Source organism: Lacerta agilis, chromosome 13 (assembly GCF_009819535.1).
Source record: "Lacerta agilis isolate rLacAgi1 chromosome 13, rLacAgi1.pri, whole genome shotgun sequence".
Taxonomy (NCBI): Eukaryota; Metazoa; Chordata; class Lepidosauria; order Squamata; family Lacertidae; genus Lacerta; species Lacerta agilis.
In genome coordinates this window covers 12555185-12574712 of record NC_046324.1, presented here as the reverse complement: position 1 = coordinate 12574712, position 19528 = coordinate 12555185, and the positions used below count along the sequence as shown (strand labels likewise).

The following is a 19528-nucleotide window of genomic DNA, read 5'->3' as shown; positions in this document are numbered from 1 at the left end:
GAGAAGTATTCATGGGAGGAGAAGGCAGGAAGTAATAACCACTCCCTTTAGCAAAGAAGAAGGGATTATAACAATCCCTCTCTTGTGACTTAACATCTTTTTTTTGTTAAGTCTGGACAGTTTCTCTCTCTCTTTCTCTCTCTCTCTGTTTGAAATATGATATGCACACAATCCCAAATGCAAACTCTGCATAGCACTCCATGTGAAATGGGTTCATTCGAGGGGAAAAGGCAGAGCAAAACGGACATGGAATTAGAACCAATGTTGTAAAACATACTTTCCCCTTAGAAATCTGGAATGGATTTAATTTGGGAGGTGATTCATTTGGTTTTTTTTTTTTTTAAAAAAAAAAGCATGTCGAAGGCTGCTTTCAATGGTGTAGTTTAGACATCACTGAGACTATTAAAACTTATTTTCTTTGCTGATTTCCCTAAGTAAAATTTAATATATTTTATACCATGAAAATTTGCTCTTCAATCTATGATATAAAATATACATATTTTTCTGTTACTAACATTGGAGGCTGTTGATGTTTGGATTTCTAGACCCCACAAATAGAACGTGGTACGGTCAAAATTCTGTACCACAAACCCAGGTGGCGCTGTGGGTTAAACCACAGAGTCTAGGGCTTGCTGATCAGAAGGTCGGCGGTTCGAATCCCTGCCACGGGGTGAGCTCCCGTTGCTCGTTCCCAGCTCCTGCCCACCTAGCAGTTCGAAAGCACCTCAAAGTGCAAGTAGATAAATAGGGACCGCTCCAGTGGGAAGGTAAACGGCGTTTCTGTGTGCTGCTCTGGTTCACCAGAAGCGGCTTTGTCATGCTGGCCACATGACCCGGAAGCTGTCTGCGGACAAATGCTGGCTCCCTCGGCCTATAGAGCGAGATGAGCGCCGCAACCCCAGAGTCGGACACGACCTGATGGTCAGGGGCCCCTTTACCTTTACCTTTACAGTCAAAATTCTGTTGTTGTAGGTCCCGCTCAACCACATTGCACTGTTGTTCATCCATAGTTCTGAAAATGTAGCACAGCCCTTCTGTAAGGTAATTAGCGATGGATGGATCTGTCCATTTCAGTTCTCTCAGTGATATTGCAGAGGATTCTGAGATGCAATTCTCTGCACAGTTAACCATCTTAGGGCAGCAACATGTATTCATCAAGCTTCGGCTCTAACATCAAATCAGTATGTTTTAATTGCACTCACTGGGCCCCTGCAATATGATCTCTTACAGATTTAAAACTTGGTTTCATTTCTATCTGCATCTCCAGGCTGAAAGGATTTTAATTTAATGATTGGGTGTTTTAAGTGATGATAAGGAGCAGAGTGAAAGTGGCAATCCAGGCCCTACGCTATTATTAACTTTCAACATTATTTTCAAGACAAAACGTGCTACATGCAGAACAGTATTAATTATCCACAGATAGTTTGGATTTGTAAACTGCACGTTTGCAATATTATAATGATGCTAGCCAAAACTCATGGAGCTGGGCAAAATAGCTAGTCTGGAATTAGTTTCAGTATGACGCTAGCACCAGTTTTCACAAGATAATACTTATTTATTTATTGCACTTTCTGTGCTTGTAATTCAGTTGCAATGCTCATGTTGGCTTAGATGCATGTTAGATTTAAAAATGGCTCGCTTCCTTTTCCTGTTCCACACTGGCAAGATTCTCAGCTGATAAGTCCCTTCCAAATGGCCCTCCTAGCATCCTTTTTTGTTTTTTTGTTTGGCGGGGGTGGGCAGAGGGGAAAGCCATTCTCCCTGAAGAACCTTGGAAAAATCTCCTTCCTGGACCAAATCGAGGTGGTGTGATAGAGGCATAAATGCCCATACTGTACAGTGGTACCTCGTGTTACGTACTTAATCCGTTCCAGAGGTCCATTTGTAACTCGAAACCGCTCGTAACATGAAGCGCGCTTTCGCTAATGGCGCCTCCTGCTGCTGGCGCGCAACTTCTGCTCGCATCCCGGGGCACAGGTCGCAACCGGAAGCGTCTACTTCTGGGTTAGCGGAGCTCGTAACCTGAAGCATTCGTAAGGAGGACGGTAACACGAGGTACCACTGTACGTGTAATACTTACTTTGGAGAAGTGTAAAATCTGATGGATACCGTCATCTTCCCTCTCCCCAATCTCCGAGGACAAAAACTTTAAAATCTTTGCTGTACCGCTCAGTCAACGCACTAATCCATGAAAGCTGTCGCCTGAGGAAGTTTGCTTCACTTTCCTGCATGGCACAGCTGGCCCGGTGGAAAAAGGTTGCTGTCCTGTTGTACTTGATGAGAGTGATCCCCTTCCATCTGGTGCCTCTGCCACAGCTTAGTGCGAGGGAGGGTGGCATGGCCTAAGGCGTGCATCGTTGTATTGCTTCTTTAGAGCAATGTGCATGACAAGCTACGGATTTTCCTTCTAGAAAAGGAAAGAAAATGTCAAGCTTCATTTCCAGGAACTACTCTGACTTCCTGGCATTAATTCTGTTCTCGTTCATGGCTGTCTGCCAGAGTTGAGCCCCAGCATCTTCCTTCCAACCTTAAAAAAAATAAAAACCAGTATTCCTGTGAGGTTCTTAAGAACCTGCAAGACAGATAGCATCTTGCATCTCACAGAAGGGCATCTTTTAAGCATTCTATGGTGGCTGTGGCAGCTGCATTGCAATATTTAAAAAAACCATATCCTCCTCTCACTTATTTCTTATTCTATTGTTGCTGGGGAGACATTGATGGGGATTGCCAGCTCATTTACTGGTCCTTACTCTTAAGCAGGGTTCCCCAAACTTGGGTCTCCATCTGTTTTTGGACTACAGTTCCCATTATCCCTCGCCACTAGGGATGATGGGAGTTTGTTGATGGGAGTGGGATTGTTTAAGGCTTTTTATTTGTTTACAGTACTACACACAGGCCCAGCTGCGTGGTTATTTGACTCTGCGGTGTGTGTATAGTGAGGTTTAGGCACTAATTCCTCACGTTTGGATAAGTGAATTTTCATATAGCAAGTGTTAGGGTAGCTGGAGCTGCTTGCATTCAGCGTTGAAAGAGATGTATTCTTTATAAACTGATGGAGTGTTCTAAAAAGCTGAAAACTGTGCCCATTGCTTCCCCTATAACAGATGTACGTCCAGGATACTGCTTTTCTTCTCTCATCAATGGCCGCTGTGGTAACCAGCTCCAGCAGGTGTTGACCAAAACGCAGTGCTGTTGCGACACTGGACGATGCTGGTCTCCTGGCGCAACCAGTGCCCCAGAAATGTGTCCCATTCGAGCAACTGGTATGGAACCCATCACATGCTAAGCATATAGCTCTTCTGAATTTTTGCACTGAAGACTGTGGAAATCTTATGGGAATAATGATCATAGCTGTCAAGTTTCGGATTTGAAAATAAGGGATCAGCAGTCTCACCTATCCTGGGGACAGTCACATGTCAGTGGTGGGCGGAGCCAGCAGCAAAAGTGGGCGGGACAGCAATGTAAACTCCAAGTGGGCTCGGGCTCAGAGCGGAGCCGCTTCCATTAAAAACGGGAAATTTAAGGGAAATAAAAAATAAGGGAGAGCAGCGGGAAACTGCTTGAAATAAGGGAGAATCCCGGGAAAAACGGGATACTTGACAGCACTGATAATGATAACTTTGAATGAATGGCATTTCAATGACTGAAGAGAGCTCAGGCCTCCTCAAGTGGTTGAGGAAATATTTCTGGGGAGGCTCTTTTTATGGTTGCCAGCTCTCATGAGAGAATGAATTTTCTCTGTGGTAGTTGAGTTGCCTACTTTAAATTGCAAAGTAGCCAATACAGCTTGGTTATTGTTACTGGTAGCAGTGTTAAGTGAAATCAAAGCTCTGCCGTCCAAGTGGTCTGCCTGATAGAGAAGTATTTAAGTGAGAATGGCAAATCAATGAATTTAAGGAGCTCAAGAAGTACCCCCAAACAAATTGGGGGGGGGGATGAAATACATTCTACATCCTCCCATCACTGCCTATGGAAGCTTTGAGAGCTGATTTTGATTGGGGAAACAGCATGGGGTGAAGGGTGAAAAAAGCAAAAGCCCTGGTGGAATTCCTGCTCCCCTCACCATGTTGTTTTGAAGTAAAGAAGTTTATTCCTTTGTTTCATTTATTTACTTACTGGTTTTTGTTTTTTTTAAAAATATCTCATATTCCTATCCCATTGTGTTCTCAAGTGGCCCGCAATTCATGATACAAAAGATCAATAAATTTACCATAATGCAAGCCACACTAAGACTACAAGGACAGTCAAAGACGTGTTTTCAGTGGCTGCTCCTCAGTTAGATTCATAGAGTTGGAAGGGACAAATAATAATAACATATCATTCAGTCCATCCCCCTGTCAATCCAAGAAATCCATAGCATCTTTGATAGGTGGCCAGCCCATTTCTGTTTAAAAACCTCTAGTGAAGGAAAATCCATCTGGTCTGTTTCATTTTTGAACAGCTCCTGCTGTCATGAAGTTATTAAGGTTTTATTGAAATTCATTGTGTTCAGGCATAGGATCACAGAATCATAGTTGGAAGGGACCCTGAGGGTCATCTAGTTCAACCCCCTGCAATGCAGGAATCTCAACTAAATTATCCATGAAAGATTGTCATTCTACCTCTGCTTAAAAACCTCAAGTGAAAGAGAGTCCACCACCTCCCGAGGGAGTCAGTTCCACTGTTAAACAGCTCTTACTGTCGGAAAGTTCTTCCTGAGGTTTAGCTGGACTCTCCTTTCTTGTAACTCGAAGCCATTGGTTCAGGTCCTACCTTCTGGAGCCAGAGAGAACAAGCTTTCTCTCCCTTCCATGTGACAGCCCTTCAGATATGTGAAGATGGTCATCGTATCTCCCCACAGTCTCCTCCTTTCCAGGCTAAACATACCTAACTCCCTCACCTGTTCCTTATAAAGCTTGGTTTCCAGACCCTTTATCGACATACCTGTTTTCTGCCATTTCCGAAAGAAATTGTATATAAATTGTTCACATTTCCCCTAAAACATACTTTTTTGTATGCATTTTCACCTAAGATGGGCATTTCGCATGCTTTTGTATACGTCTTCTGAACGGAATGCACAATATGTACACTTTCCCTCATGAAATACGCTTCTTAAAATGCCCTTTCAAAATTAAAGCGCATTACAAAATTCAGAGGTGCACAGTCTGAAAGATAATTGCATTCCGCTGTATGTATTAGTCCTGGAAATATGAATTAGATTGGTTCACTTTGGACGGCCAGTTGAGTGAAATTCTGCTCTAGCAAAAAGACACATGACTCATGCCCATGGCCCTGCACAAACTTAACAGATGGTTTTACTTAGCCTACTTAATTCATTAAGGACTGCTTGACAACTGTATTTCATAAGCACCATTGTACATCCCAAACTGGCTGTAAAGTCACTTTTCATTTGATAATATGGTGTTTTCTTTTAGAGGAGTTCCGCAAGTTATGTGTGTATGCCAGCCTGTTGCCTGGGAGACCAGATGTCCCTGGTGGGCCTGGGCCTGTTTTTCCTCCTGTCTACCCACCTGTGTATCCTCCTCATCCAGCTTACCCACCACCAGATAGCGTTGTGCCATCTCGTAGACCAGGACAAGGTAAAAATGAAACAGAAACCTTTATTTTCTTATTTTTTTTTTGCATTTGTCTGTCTGCACTGATGTATTTCCTTGTCCTTTGCATCAGGAAAAGTCCCAAGTGCCTAGTTATCCAAGGTGTTAACCATTGGATAGTGGCACCTAAGATTTTGAGTAATTGCTTTCCCTTTGTACCTGCACAGGGCTGGTCCCTAGAACTTCATTGTTTTCACCCAGTCTCTGATACTGTGCTTAGGAATTTGAAGTATTTTAAGATATCCCACCTCCACACAATCTTATTCTGCCTCATTTGGGGTTTGTTGAGAAACCAAGGAGACTTTGATGACTGGGGCTAAGGCAAAAAACTGGTGGAATGACCATGGCTCAAAGGCCACGTGTTTATGGGATTCAATGCAGGCTCAATGTGTTTCATCTGGAAGAAATGTAATTTACCCTGCCATCCTCTAATGCAGATATATGTAATGTGTTGCAAATAAATCCTTCACTGTGAAAGTGACAGTGAGAGTTCAAGCTGTGGTGAAAAGGGTGCTGTATGCATTTGCCTAAGGAAAAGCAACTGTATTTCTTTAAAGTGTTATCCTGTTTAGTGCTTGCATTAGTAAAGGGCAATGCATTGCATTAGTGAAAGATAAACATAATTGTAACTGCTGGTGCATGTAAATTAAAATTAATATTAATATACTTGGCACATAAATTGTGTAGGATTTTAAGTTGTTGTTTTTTAACTTTCCAGATACTATAACACTTAATGTCACTAGTATTAACGTATGCCAGTCATATCAAAATCTCTGCCTTAATGGACGCTGTGTCCCAACTCCTGGAAGTTATCGCTGTGAATGTAAGAAAGGATTTGAACTGGACATTAGAGGAGAGTGCATTGGTATGTGTTTTATTTTGTCCTTTCTATAGTGTCAAAAATAGCACTATGCTAAAATACCTTTCCCCTTTGCATTCAGTAAAATGTTGATCGTTGCTATTTAAAAACAGAAATTTAACTTCATTTAAATAGTTTCCGAAGGCTGTGTGCTCACCCTCTCAAAGGCAGTAGTGCACAAAACCCTCTACAATCTCTTTTAGTACATACGAAGCTAGGAAGTGAAACTGGAAAATGCCTGCTCAGAAATGTGTGAATCCATATCCTCTTCTGTTGGGGTTAGATATTGGTCTGGAAGGGACATCCGGGAAGGTTGTGTAAAAGAAAACAGTGTGCTTAGAGGCATGCTTTGAAAGTTTATCTGGATAAACCTTAATTCACTTAGGGGGGGGGGAACTACCGGTAGTATACTTTCCAAATGTGGCATATGGAATTTTCCAGTGTGAATGCTGCACAACATAGATTTATATTGCCGCTGAAAAAAAGAGTTCTTGAAGTTCGAGTATTGCATAGCACAGTTTATTATTTTATTTTCTAAAAAGTTTAGCATACGTAAAACAAACTTTCAAAAGAAAATTCCAGGCCTGAATACTTGCCTGACGAAAGCCTACTAAACGTACTCTCTGTATTTTTCAGATGTTGACGAGTGTGAGAGAAATCCTTGTATTGGTGGAGATTGTGTAAACACGCAAGGATCCTACATATGTCAGTGCCGTCCTGGATATCAAAGCACCCTGATGAGGACAGAATGCCGAGGTAGAGCTACCATAGACATATCAAGGCGGGAAACTGTTCGCTATCCTTCTGTAGTCATTTGCTGCCTTTTCTAAATTTCCATTTAGGTGTTACTTTCCAACTATACAATGTTCAAAGCAACATAATCAACCACAGAGGACTGCCATCTCAGAATCTAGGAGGCAAGGCCAGATTCAGGAGCGCTTCCAAGCTGCAAACCTTCTATTTCAAGGGCACTTCATTTATGTCAGATGGATGCACAATTAGTTGGGTCCCTCACCCTCCATAATCAACTCCATCTCTGTATTGAGTTTGTTTATTCACCCTCATCTAGTCCATGCCAGGTACTCAGTGACTTAACTGCTACACCTCCGTCAACTGAATTATCAGTTGCACTTGAACCCAAATCCCTGGACTTCTCCTCTCTGCAGTTTAATGTAGATGTTACACAAGTGCATAAGAACTGCTGGACTAGATAGGCCTTTTGCCTGATCCAGCAGGCTCTTTTACTCTTGGGGAAGTGAATTCTATGGTTTAACTATGTGCTGTATGAAGAAGTACTTATTTTTGTCTGTCCTAAGTCATCCAACATTCAGCTTCCATATTCTAGTGTTATGAGAGAGAGGAAGGCAAGCTTTTCTCTATCCACCTTCTCCATGCCATTAATAATTTTATACAGCTGTATCATGTCTCATCTTATTCTCCTTTTCTCTAAGCTGACAAACCCAAGTAGTCATTCCTTATGGGTTGAGTTGCTCCATCCCCCAGACCGTTGTGGTTGTCCTTTTGACTGTTAAATAGCATGGGAGATAGAACCTTCCTGGAATCTATCTGCAAAGCTGGAGCAGAACGTCTACAAAACAGTACATCCCCACTCCTTGTTCCTGCCGCCAGTTCATTATCAATAATGTATGAACCACTGAGAGCATGAGAGTTAGTGGGATTACACTTCCCCTGTATCTCTCCCAGCAGAGATTGTTCACCAGGGTAACCAAAGCAGTGTCAGTCCTGAAATTTGGCTGAAATACAAAAAGAAATGGAACTGGAAAATCCAGTTCATCCTTGAGAACTTTGCTTTCTTGGCTAGGAAGGGCAGGTTAGACTCTTGGGATTAACTGTTGAGATCAAAACGAGCCATGGAAGGATGCCTTAGAACAGATTTCTTCAGCACAGAATGAAAAAAAATCCCTTATTTAGTTATGTAGGCATTGCTTTATCCTTGGGATTGGGGCATCCACCTCTAAGCAATATGTGGTGCTTAGGTCATTTCAGCTTCCTGGAGACATTTAAGGAGACAAGGGCTGGGTATCCTTTTTATTTTAGTTTTTATTAAAGACCACAGGGTGGTTCACAAAATACAAAATGAGAACACAAAATACAAAATGAGAACACAAAATACATTTTAAAAAAACCCAACCCTTCCAGAAACACATTCAAAAGGCTATAGATGGTTTAATCAGCCAAATGCCTGGTTATCAAGAAACATTTTTGCCTAGCACCTCAAGATATGTAACAAAGGTGCCAGGCAAGCCTCCCTGTGGAGGGCATTCCACAAACGGGGAGCCACTGCAGAAAAGGCCTGTTCTTTGGTTGTCACCCTCTGGACCTCTTGAGAAGGCAGTCAAAGAAGGGCCTCATGATGATTGCAGGGTCCGGGCGATTCATATGGGAAAAGGCGGCCCTTGCCACAAATCTCTGCTGCTATACATGAGAGAGAAAGTACTAGTTTATTTTATACCATGTATGTGGCAAAAGAATGGGGTGGCCATACTGTGAAAATATGAGCGAAGTCAGAATGAAACTATCTCCTGTTGACTTTATGTTTGAAGCTTGGAGATGTAATTAGGGGAACCGTACGATTGGCTTAGAAAAATAACAACATTATGGGCATGCAGAGGGAAAGCACGGATATAGAAATATCTGCGGGATTAAAGAGTTATGAAAGAGAAACAAAGAATTAAAAGACGAAGCCTAGAGAAAACAACTCTAAGCACTATTGGCTGCTAGTGAAGGAGCGAGGCTCAACACTGACATGTCGTTTTGCCAAAAAGCCCGATAGGAAAACTGCTAGCACTGAAGTCAAATTGTTTGCTATACGAAAAGAACAGCAGCCATGCAAATTGTTGTACGGTGGAGCATTCAGAAAAGGGCCAATAATATACGAATGGCCACTTTGGATTAATTGTAAGGGCCAGAAGAGGAAAGAAAGGAAGAAGACCCAAAACCTGGCAACAGTTTCCATCCTTGCATATCTGTTTTAAGGGCAAAATTATGCAATTCCCTCCTCCCAGTCATATTAACTACAGTTTGCCTTGTGTCCCTGTATATGTTCCTCCAATCCTCATCGCTCACCAGTCGACGCAGTGTGCAGCCGCTGTGAAAAAGGAAGATTCCATGCTAGGGTTCATTAGGAAAGGAAAATAAAACTGCCAATATCATAATGCTGTTATACAAATCTATGGCGAGACCGCTTTGGGATTACTGTGTACAGTTCTGGTCACCTCAGCTCAAAAAGGATATTGTAGAGCTGGAAAAGGTTCAGAGAAGGGCACCCAAAATGATCGAGGGGATGAAGCAACTCACCTATGAAGAAAGGACAAACTTTTTAGTTTAGCAAAAAGGCAAGCAAGAGGTGACATGACAGAAGTTTATAAAATTATGCATGGCATGGAGGAAATGGATAGAGAAAAGTCTTTTCCCCTTTCTGCTAACACTATAACTCGTGCCCATCTAATGAAGATAGATGTTGGAAGATTCAGGACAGATAAATGAAAGTACTTATTCACACAGTGCATAAACTATGGAACTCACTTCCGCAGGAGGCAGTGATGATCTCTAACTTGGATGGTCTTAAAAAAGGATTAGGCAAATTCATGGAGATGTCTTTCTTATCCCCTGCTCCATATGCTTTAGCAGACTTTAAAAATATAATTTTAAAAATTCCTTCCAGTAGCACCTTAGAGACCAAATAAGTTTGTTCTTGGTATGAGCTTTCATGTGCATGCACACTTCATGCACACGAAAGCTCATACCAATAACAAACTTAGTTGGTCTCTAAGGTGCTACTGGAAGGATTTTTTTTATTTTGTTTCGACTATGGCAGACCAAAACGGCTACCTACCTGTAACCTTAAAAATATAAACACTGTGTGTATATTAATCAATTTAGCCATATATTCCTCTTTCTTTATTATTTAAAGCGCAAAATTACTCTGTGCCATCCACAGCTGTTTTATGCAACAAACATGCAAAACTGTTTGTTTCAGAGTTTGACGCTGGAGATGCAGGAGATGTTTGGGTCAATGAATGCCCCACTGCTTTAAAAATATTACATCTGTCACCAACTATTAAATAGTGGGGTTCTCCCCCCTCCAACCTACCTGGCATTATTCACTTTAACTGTATGATTTAATGAAACTTTCCCACCACAAGCAATATGAGTGTTGCTGGATAGAAACTGAACTTGGCAGTTTCATCCTGTTCTTTCTGTTCAGTGATCTGGAGCTAGTGATTATAGACCCTGGGATTGCATTTTGCAATTATAGGGAATAGTCCTGTCAATGCTGCCCTAAACAACTTGGAGGAAGGGTGCAGTACGAACGTGATAAACAGATTATTTGCAACACAAGTAGAGAGTGCTTCCTGTCCATAGCCTGGTGGGATGGCCTGAAATGCTGTCTCTTAATGGAGTCTGGGGTGTCGCTGCAGTTGGGAGACTTTTGACTTCATGCTGCCTTAGATGTAGCGAGAACAGAACAAGTGTACTGTCCCTATCTGGATGGGCAGACCTGATTTCCACCATCACAGTGTGCTGTTGTTGTTCAGTCGTTCAGTCATGTCCGACTCTTCGTGACCCCATGGACCAGAGCATGTCAGGCACGCCTGTCTTTCACTGCCTCCCACAGTTTGGCCAAACTCATGCTAGTCGCTTCGAGAACACTGTCCAACCATCTCATCCTCTGTCGTCCCCTTCTCCTTGGGCCCTCCATCTTTCCCAACATCAGGGTCTTTTCTAGGGAGTCTTCTCTTCTCATAAGGTGGCCAAAGTACTGGAGCCTCAACTTCAGGATCTGTCCTTCTAGTGAGCACTCAGGCCTGATTTCTTTAAGGATGGATAAGTTTGATCTTTTTGCAGTCCATGGGACTCTCAAGAGTCTCCTCCAGCACCATAATTCAAAAGCATCAATTCTTCGGCGATCAGTCTTCTTTATGGTCCAGCTCTCACTTCCATACATCACTAGTGGGAAAACCATAGCTTTAACTATACGGACCTTTGTCGGCAAGGTGATGTCTCTGCTTTTTAAGATGCTGTCTAGGTTTGTCATTGCTTTTCTCCCAAGAAGCAGGCGTCTTTTAATTTCGTGACTGCTGTCACCATCTGCAGTGATCATGGAGCCCAAGAAAGTAAAATTCCTCACTGCCTCCATTTCTTCCCCTTCTATTTGCCAGGAGGTGATGGGACCAGTGGCCATGATCTTAGTTTTTTTGATGTTGAGCTTCAGACCATATTTTGCGCTCTCCTCTTTCACCCTCATTAAAAGGTTTTTTAATTCCTCCTCACTTTCTGCCATCAAGGTTGTGTCATCAGCATATCTGAGGTTGTTGATATTTCTTCCGGCAATCTTAGTTCCGGCTTGGGTTTCATCCAGTCCAGCCTTTTGCATGATGAATTCTGCATATAAGTTAAATAAGCAGGGAGACAATATACAGCTTTGTCGTACTCCTTTCCCAATTTTGAACCAATCAGTTGTTCACAGTGTGCATGTTACACTTAAAAGAACCATTGATTCAAGTGATAAAGATTCAAAGCATGTGTTCGAATCTCACCCATAAAAGGCAGCAAAATTTAAATGTGCTCGACTTTGGCTTGATTGCTTTTTGTAGCTTCTAGGCAGTTCAGTCAATTAAACCTATCTAAGTTTGTGTGTGTGTGTATGGATATATATATATATATATATATCTAGAGAGAGAGAGAGAGAGAGAGAGCAAATAAGCACTGTTGTTATATTTACATCTTCATTTACTTCTGTTCCAGATATTGATGAATGCTTGCAGAATGGCCGGATATGTAACAATGGTCGGTGCATAAACACAGACGGCAGCTTTCACTGTGTTTGCAATGCTGGCTTTCACGTGTCGGCTGATGGGAGAAACTGTGAAGGTTAGGGTCATCTAATTTCTTAAGAGTACTCTTCCCTCCACCCGCGTCAAAACTGCCTTTGTGTGAATGTGTACACGGGCTGTCCTATCGCTGGGCAGCTTATCAGTAAAATCTATATAATGTTTGAAATCATAGTCCTGTGTAGAGGCCCTGTATCCTCTTTCCAACTCCAAGCAATGTTTTCCAGAAGTTTCACAACTGTTTCACAGGTGAGAAGGTAAGGAAGAGTTCAGAAAGGGATAACCAGCAAAGCATTGTCTGGCCAGGCTCCTATGAGTGTGGTCTCCTCATGACTCAGGCCAAGGAACACACTGGAACTGTAAGCTTTTATAAAACTCAGAGGACTTCCTTGTTGGCATGGTGGTTCTCCTTGTTCTTTGTTTTGCTTGGGAGCTTTCCCTGTGAAAACTCGCTATTTACCTCTGAATCGGAGCTAACCCACTGAAAACCCGAATTGCCATTTGTTGTGCTTCAGCTTTCAAAAAGAGCATTTTTTGAGAGGAAAAGTCTTCGGCTAAATAAATAAATGGTGCTTGGACACAGAGCTTTAAAGCACAGGGCGGTGCCTGGAAAGCCCAATACAACAGCTAAGTGTGTAAGCCATTAAGTTTAGTGGGATTACTTCAAGTAGAACTAACAATGGATACAACCACCTGTGAACAACTTTGCATGCCCAGTTATAGAGCCCCATTTGCAATGCCTGACGTGGTTTCTGCAAGACAAATAGCACATCCCTCTAGCCCAGTGTTTCCCAAACTTAGATCTCCAGATGTTTTTTAGACTACAATTCCTATCATCCCTGACCACTGGTCCTGCTAGCTGGGGATGATGGGAACTGTAGTCCAACAACAGTTGGAGACCCAAGTTGGAAACTGTGCTCTAGCCTGTCATGGAGAGTCTGTTCTTGAGAGGTCTGTTCTAGCTGTATCATGAACTTGTAGCTATATTGAGTAATTAACATGCCTGATGGGATCTTATTGCAACATTTCCTGAGCTTTAAAGAGTTGCCTCTCTTTTAGGAAATGTAAACATAATTTGATGTGTTCTTACCTCCTAGACCCTTAACCTTTAAAAGAAGAAAAGAGAATGTTCTTTTATATATTTCCCAAGGTCCTTGGGAGAGTTTCCAATGATCTGCTCATACATTAAAAAGAATTTCAGGCACTGGTTGTAGAAACATTTTTGGCAGAATATTATCTTAGTGATTCAGCTTGAAGATTTAATGCCAACATTCCTACTTGGGATAGATACACATTTTAAAAAATCATAAATTATTTTTTGTCTGATTTAGAATGTAAGTGAAAAGTAAACATGCCATGTCTAGAAGAGTAATTTCAATCCAAGACAGCTGCAGTATTAAGAGAAGTATCTTGGTCTCAAATATAGTTCTAATGTCATTATGATCTAGAGGTAACTGCTAGTAGTAATTTTTGTTAATCCTTGGTAGAGACAGACCTTTTAGAAATCTGTATTTCATCCTACTTTTGTGGGGGGACGATCAAAAGTTCAGGCTGCCTTTGGGTATCATATCTGCATATCCATATCACTGAAATATATATCTGGAAACCCACCATAGCCTTTCAGTCTAACATCTGCCCCACCCCACCAAATCCCATGTGTTAACGGTAATGAGAACCAGTGAAATGCAGAGAACAATCTGCTAAAACATTTTTCATTCCACTAAGAACGCTGCCAAAATGTCTGTGAGCATATTGAATTGCGTCAGCTTCTGAAGTAATTGTCTCTGTTACACTATAATGGCCCAGTTTCCATGCCCAAATTCAATAATATACCTGTTTAAAGCCATGCAGTACATAAATGAATATATTAAGAGTTAAGTCCTTTTGGCTGTGAATTTGATCTACATGCTGAACTTGGATTTCTTTTGGCCAAACATGATTCTGTATTTCATCTATTTGCTGTTTAAAATTGAAGGACCAAATAGAAAGGTGGGAAATACTGTCAACAGGGTCTACAATCCTATGCAAACTTACATTGAGTAAGCCGTGTTGAATCCATTGTGAGTTTCTTCTAAGTAAGTGTGCAGAGGATCAGGCCATATATCTTGTATTCTTGTAACTTCTTTTTTGTTTGTTTTTTTGTACAATAGCACTCCTGGTTCACCTAATCTGTGATAGCCAATATGCTATACAGCACTCTATGTCAGGATATTATGTGTATAAAAGTCTCTTTGCAAGGCAAGGGGAGGTTTGGCAAGTTGGGTGGTAATAGAAACCATGCCCATTAAGCCCCTTCCTGCTATGCAATTACTAGAAGAATGGAAGCACTTGTTAAATCCAGGCACTGACTGTTGAAGAGAGAGGTTTGTAAAACCTCCTGTAGCAGAGTTAAGGACAATGGTGATTGCTGCAAACACATAAAAAACTTGGTTAGATTTGCACCTACCCTCACCCATCTTTAAACAAATGGTCCCCATGAAAATACTTAGGCTAGAATAAATCACAAATACTTGGCTTTGCAAATAGGTGAATATTTTAATCACAGTTTTCCAGAAGTTACAGCAAACAAATCTCCATCTGCAGGCAGTTAAACAAACATGAAAAAAAGGTTCTAAATGACTTCAAAAGAAACTTGGTTTCCTTACAAAAAGGACCGTACAATCTTTGGGTTAGCAAAGATACAGGCTTTAAAATATCATTTTAGAGAGATTAAGTTCACTTGTGGGGAGCCATGTTGCATGGCTTATAGCATTGCTTGTTCCAGCAAGAATAAAGAGATAGAGAGGATGCTGTGGATCTGCCTAGCTGCACCCACTCTGGTAACTTCAGTTCAGGGCTCAGGTTAATACTTTCATGCATGTCGAATCAACATGATGAATGTTTGCTTTTGTCCATTATTTTGTAGATATGGATGAATGTAGCATACGAAATATGTGTCTTAATGGTATGTGCATCAATGAAGATGGAAGTTTCAAGTGCATTTGCAAACCTGGCTTTCAGCTAGCTTCAGATGGACGTTACTGCAGAGGTAAGAACAGAACTGCAAATGGTATCATGTGCTATATATTTGTGATGAGACATGTGATGCTATGATATGGTGGTGGTGGTTATAGCATGCGCATTTCTGGTGTCCCGACCAGTCCCCTTCAGTAAGGTACTTTAGCCAAGGCTGGTTTCTATCCATCCATATGACTTGACATCAGACCAATGCCTGATATTTAGTCCACATAGATCGATTCCCATGCTGATTAGAGGGGTAGCCTGGCCAGTAGGAGCCTCATTTTCCCAGGGCATTTCCTATGTTCCTGATGGTGCATTACAGTGTCTAACAGATGACAAAGAAAAGGGCTATTAATCTTGTTTATTCTTTTGCTTCCCCTGCTTTATCTCATGTGCGTAAATAAGGTTGTAGTGATGAATGCTGAAAATTCTCTCAGAGCTACGACCCCCAAATTTCCCTAGGAAGAGAGTTTGACTGTTAAGCCACTATGGAAATTATAGCTCTGTGAAGGAGGAACTGGGTCTCCTAACAACTGTCATCACCCTTAACAAACGCCGGTTCCCAGGATCCTGTGATGTAAACCACGACTTTTAAAGTGGTATATTTCTTTGCTTAAGAGCCTTATTTCTAGCTCCAAGCAGGGGATCACATCGCAATAGCTTGCTCTCATTTTGCTATAGCAGCTGTGTGTTCCCCCACAGTGGACTAGAGAACCAGCAAATAAATGCTACATGATGTCATTACACTGTACTTTCATTCTTATGCCATAAGGAATCGAGCGTTTATCATTCTAAGTTGTCCCATTTTCAGCAGGCTTTGTAAGCGCAAACCAGAAACAGGAGCAAGTGGTAAAAAAAAAATGAGCCATTTTTAAACAGATTTTTCTTTTCATAAATTACAAATGTTTTCACTTCAGGGATTGAGGCATCAGTAGAAAGCTTTGTTGACAATATGAGAGGTTTGAAATCCCCCCAGTTGAGCTAGCCTGCATCACACTTGACACTTCATTCCCCAAAGAGTTGCAAGCAAGCAACAGGATGTAATGGCTTTGTTAGCCCGCTTTGAAAAAGAACAATTAAGGTTGCAGTATTTGGCACACCTACCTGGGAACAGCACTAAAAACAGTGGCTCCCTCAGCCTGTAAAGCGAGATGAGCGCCGCAACCCCAGAGTCGTCTGCGACTGGACTTAACTGTCAGGGGTCCTTTACCTTTACCTTTTTATACCCAACCCACTAAACAAAGTTAAAGTGTCTTACAATATATTCAAAACACAGTAAAACAGACAAGGTGCAGTAGTCACCACAGCAGGGCAAAGGTGTATATAAGGTTTCCCTCTCCACCATCCCTGTTCTCCAGTGTGCCAACAAATGCTATTCTGGAGCCTAGAACTGACTGTTGAAGCAGCTAGGTGTTAGTACCACACTAACCAGGACTTCCTCGCTGGTTGGCTGTTGCTGCTGTCTCTCAGAACCCCTTTCTCTGGTGGCAGATGCAGGAAGTGATGCTGGGGCAAAGATGTTACAAGCCCCCCCCCCCCCGGCTCTTAGATATTGCAGCTGTCACTCTCTGCTGCGGAATCTATGGCGCCATAAGCAGGTCAACTAGTAAATAATCCCCAGCTCAATGAGTTTTAGTCTCTCACATAATGGTCTAGAAATACTTTGGTAATAATAGTAGCAAATAAAACATTGCTTGTTGTCTGCTGTTACTATCTGATTTTTAATGTTGTCGTAAGTCTGGCACATAATAAAACAGACGGCCACTATGAATAACAGCATACTTCAAACATTGAGAACACTTGATTTCAGTGCAGCGGGCCTGTAACGCAGGATAGTATTTTTATCCACACATTTGCAGAGGTGATACTGCAGTGCTAGTATATTGGTAAAAGGGTTAACTAACACCTTTGGGTCAGAAAGTTGTTCATGTATTTTTACCTTTGTAAATATATAGTACAAGCCACACAATCTCTGGCGGATGATGCCACTGGGGATGTGTTTCATAAGCATTTAGTTTGGGATTTAAACAATGAGTGAATTTGTTTGGATTTGAAACAAGCAAACAAGTGAAAGCATTGAAACCATTCAACATAAAGAGACATCACATTCATAGAAAGAAACTCCCGTGTTCAGTTCTGTGTCTCGAAGCCAAATGGGAGAGAGTATTCTTCCAAAAAGGTGTGCCTAGCAGCAGTGTATCAAATGAGAAGTATTTTGATTTTTTTCCAAAATGGCAAGCTGTTCAGCTAATAATTCCTGTTGAAAACTGGAACTGTTTTATAGTGCTTCCCCCTTCCTATACCTTTCAACACTTGTAGAAAGCCTTATAGTCAAAGTGTTAAGCACGTAAATGTGTCCAGACTTCTGGATCAGTTAGGCTGTTCTGTCTCCAGAGATTTGAAGAGCCAAGATTTGAGAGACACTTCATACTACTATCCTTCTCATTTATGTTTTTTTTAATCCATCCCCAGATTTGTGAGTAGTGGGATTCTGCTGTGCTTGAAGAGAAGCAACAGCTAAGGTTTCTTCTGCCAACATAGCAGTTCGAAAGCACATCAAAGTGCAAGTAGATAAGTAGGTACCGCTCTGGCGGGAAGGTAAACAGTGTTTCCGTGTGCTGCTCTGGTTCGCCAGAAGCGGCTTAGTCATGCTGGCCACATAACCCGGAAGCTGCACGCCGGCTCCCTCGGCCACTAACGCGAGATGAGCGCTGCAACCCCAGAATCTTCTGCGACTGGACCTAACGGTCAGGGGTCCCTTTACCTTTACCTTTAAGGTTTCTTCCTTCTTGGGACCACATTTTGTCCATGCATTTTTAATACAGGCATTTGTATTCCACTTTTTCTGTATAAAATAAACCCAAGGTGGCGTACAGAAAAAGTTCACAAAACAAGGAAAACACAATAGAAACGGTTCAAATTGCTGTAATCAATATACAGGTGGTGACCATTTTGTGTGTGTTCAATTGACGCGTGACTGCTGACTCGCGGGTCCTTTTGGACCCAGAATGGGGCAGGGTGGGCTTATGTGCGCCTTGCTAACATGCAGGGGCCAGGAACGCAACCCCCACCCAAATCAGGGGTTGCCTGTACTACAATAAAACCAAGAGCAGGATGAAACAAGGCAGCATGAAAAACAGGGACACAATTTTAACCAACACCAAAAGCTTGATAAAATAAAAAAGGCCTTTGCAGTTTGGCCTTAGGGCTCATCTTTTAAAATCCATATTTTGTTTGAATAGAAGCAAATAAAACGTTAAGATAATGGCCAATTTGGAAACTGGGGAAAGGCTTAATTTGTTCACCTTTCTGGCCCAAGGCAGGAGGTTGGATGCTAATGTGTCCTAGGCATACATGTATTAAAATACAATCAGAACACCAACTCTTGGATCAGTAACACCATACTTGGTGCCAAACAACACAAGCTAAGTAAAACACAGAGGTGTTTTGCTCTGTACTTGCCCTTTTAAGGTTGAGGGGTGAAAAGAAGAAAATGTCACACATGCCGATTTCTGTGTATATTAAGGCGAGCTGTTACGATGTGATTACATTGTGAAATGTTACACATCCTCCCACACAATATTTCAAAAATATCCCCTTCTTTAATCCTCAGGTTTTTTGTTTTTGTTTTAGAGAAGTAGATGATCACCATAGCAGGAAAAAAATGCTGTTTGCTTCCTGCTGGGACACAATTTTTTTATATATAAAAAAAGAAGCTTTGAGTAATTTGGCATACAAACTCAAAGAGTGATTGGTACCAAATAGTTTTACAATTTGGTAAATGATGGGGGACATGCTGTGCAGTAGTGTTGCAGAACAAAGGCAAAATCATATGAAGTTGGGAGACCCCAAACACCAGAGCAGCCAATGTTGTGCCCTGCAGATGTTTCGGGCTACAATTTCGTTCATCCATGGATGCTGGTCATGCTGTCTGAGGCTGATGGGAATTGTATTCCACAACATCTGAAAGGCACAGTGTTGGTTGGCCTAACTGCCTGCCCAAAACAGAATGTCCTACATATTTGCCATAGGAATGGAGGAAAGTGCCTTTTTATTGGTCCGTCTAGCTAGTATTGTCTATATTGACTGGCAGCAGCTATCCAGGGTTTCCGACAGGTGTCTACCCCAGCCCTACCTGGAAGTGCCAGGGATTAAACCTAGGACCTTTGGTGGAAGGGCGCATAGCTCAGTCATAGAGCATCTGCTTTACATGCAGAACG

The 19528-nt window shown here is 41.8% G+C and overlaps 1 protein-coding gene across 3 annotated transcripts in view; it reads left to right on the top strand.

The window, feature by feature from the left end:
- FBN1 (fibrillin 1) overlaps positions 1-19528 on the top strand; it is a 213563-nt gene that overhangs the window by 92595 nt on the left and 101440 nt on the right. For all 3 annotated transcript variants that reach the window (XM_033167565.1, XM_033167564.1, XM_033167563.1), the window contains exons 10-15: positions 3105-3263; positions 5415-5579; positions 6313-6459; positions 7090-7209; positions 12223-12348; positions 15214-15336. In XM_033167565.1, the coding sequence (XP_033023456.1) occupies positions 3105-3263; positions 5415-5579; positions 6313-6459; positions 7090-7209; positions 12223-12348; positions 15214-15336 (840 nt within the window). The remainder of the gene's footprint in view (positions 1-3104; positions 3264-5414; positions 5580-6312; positions 6460-7089; positions 7210-12222; positions 12349-15213; positions 15337-19528) is intronic.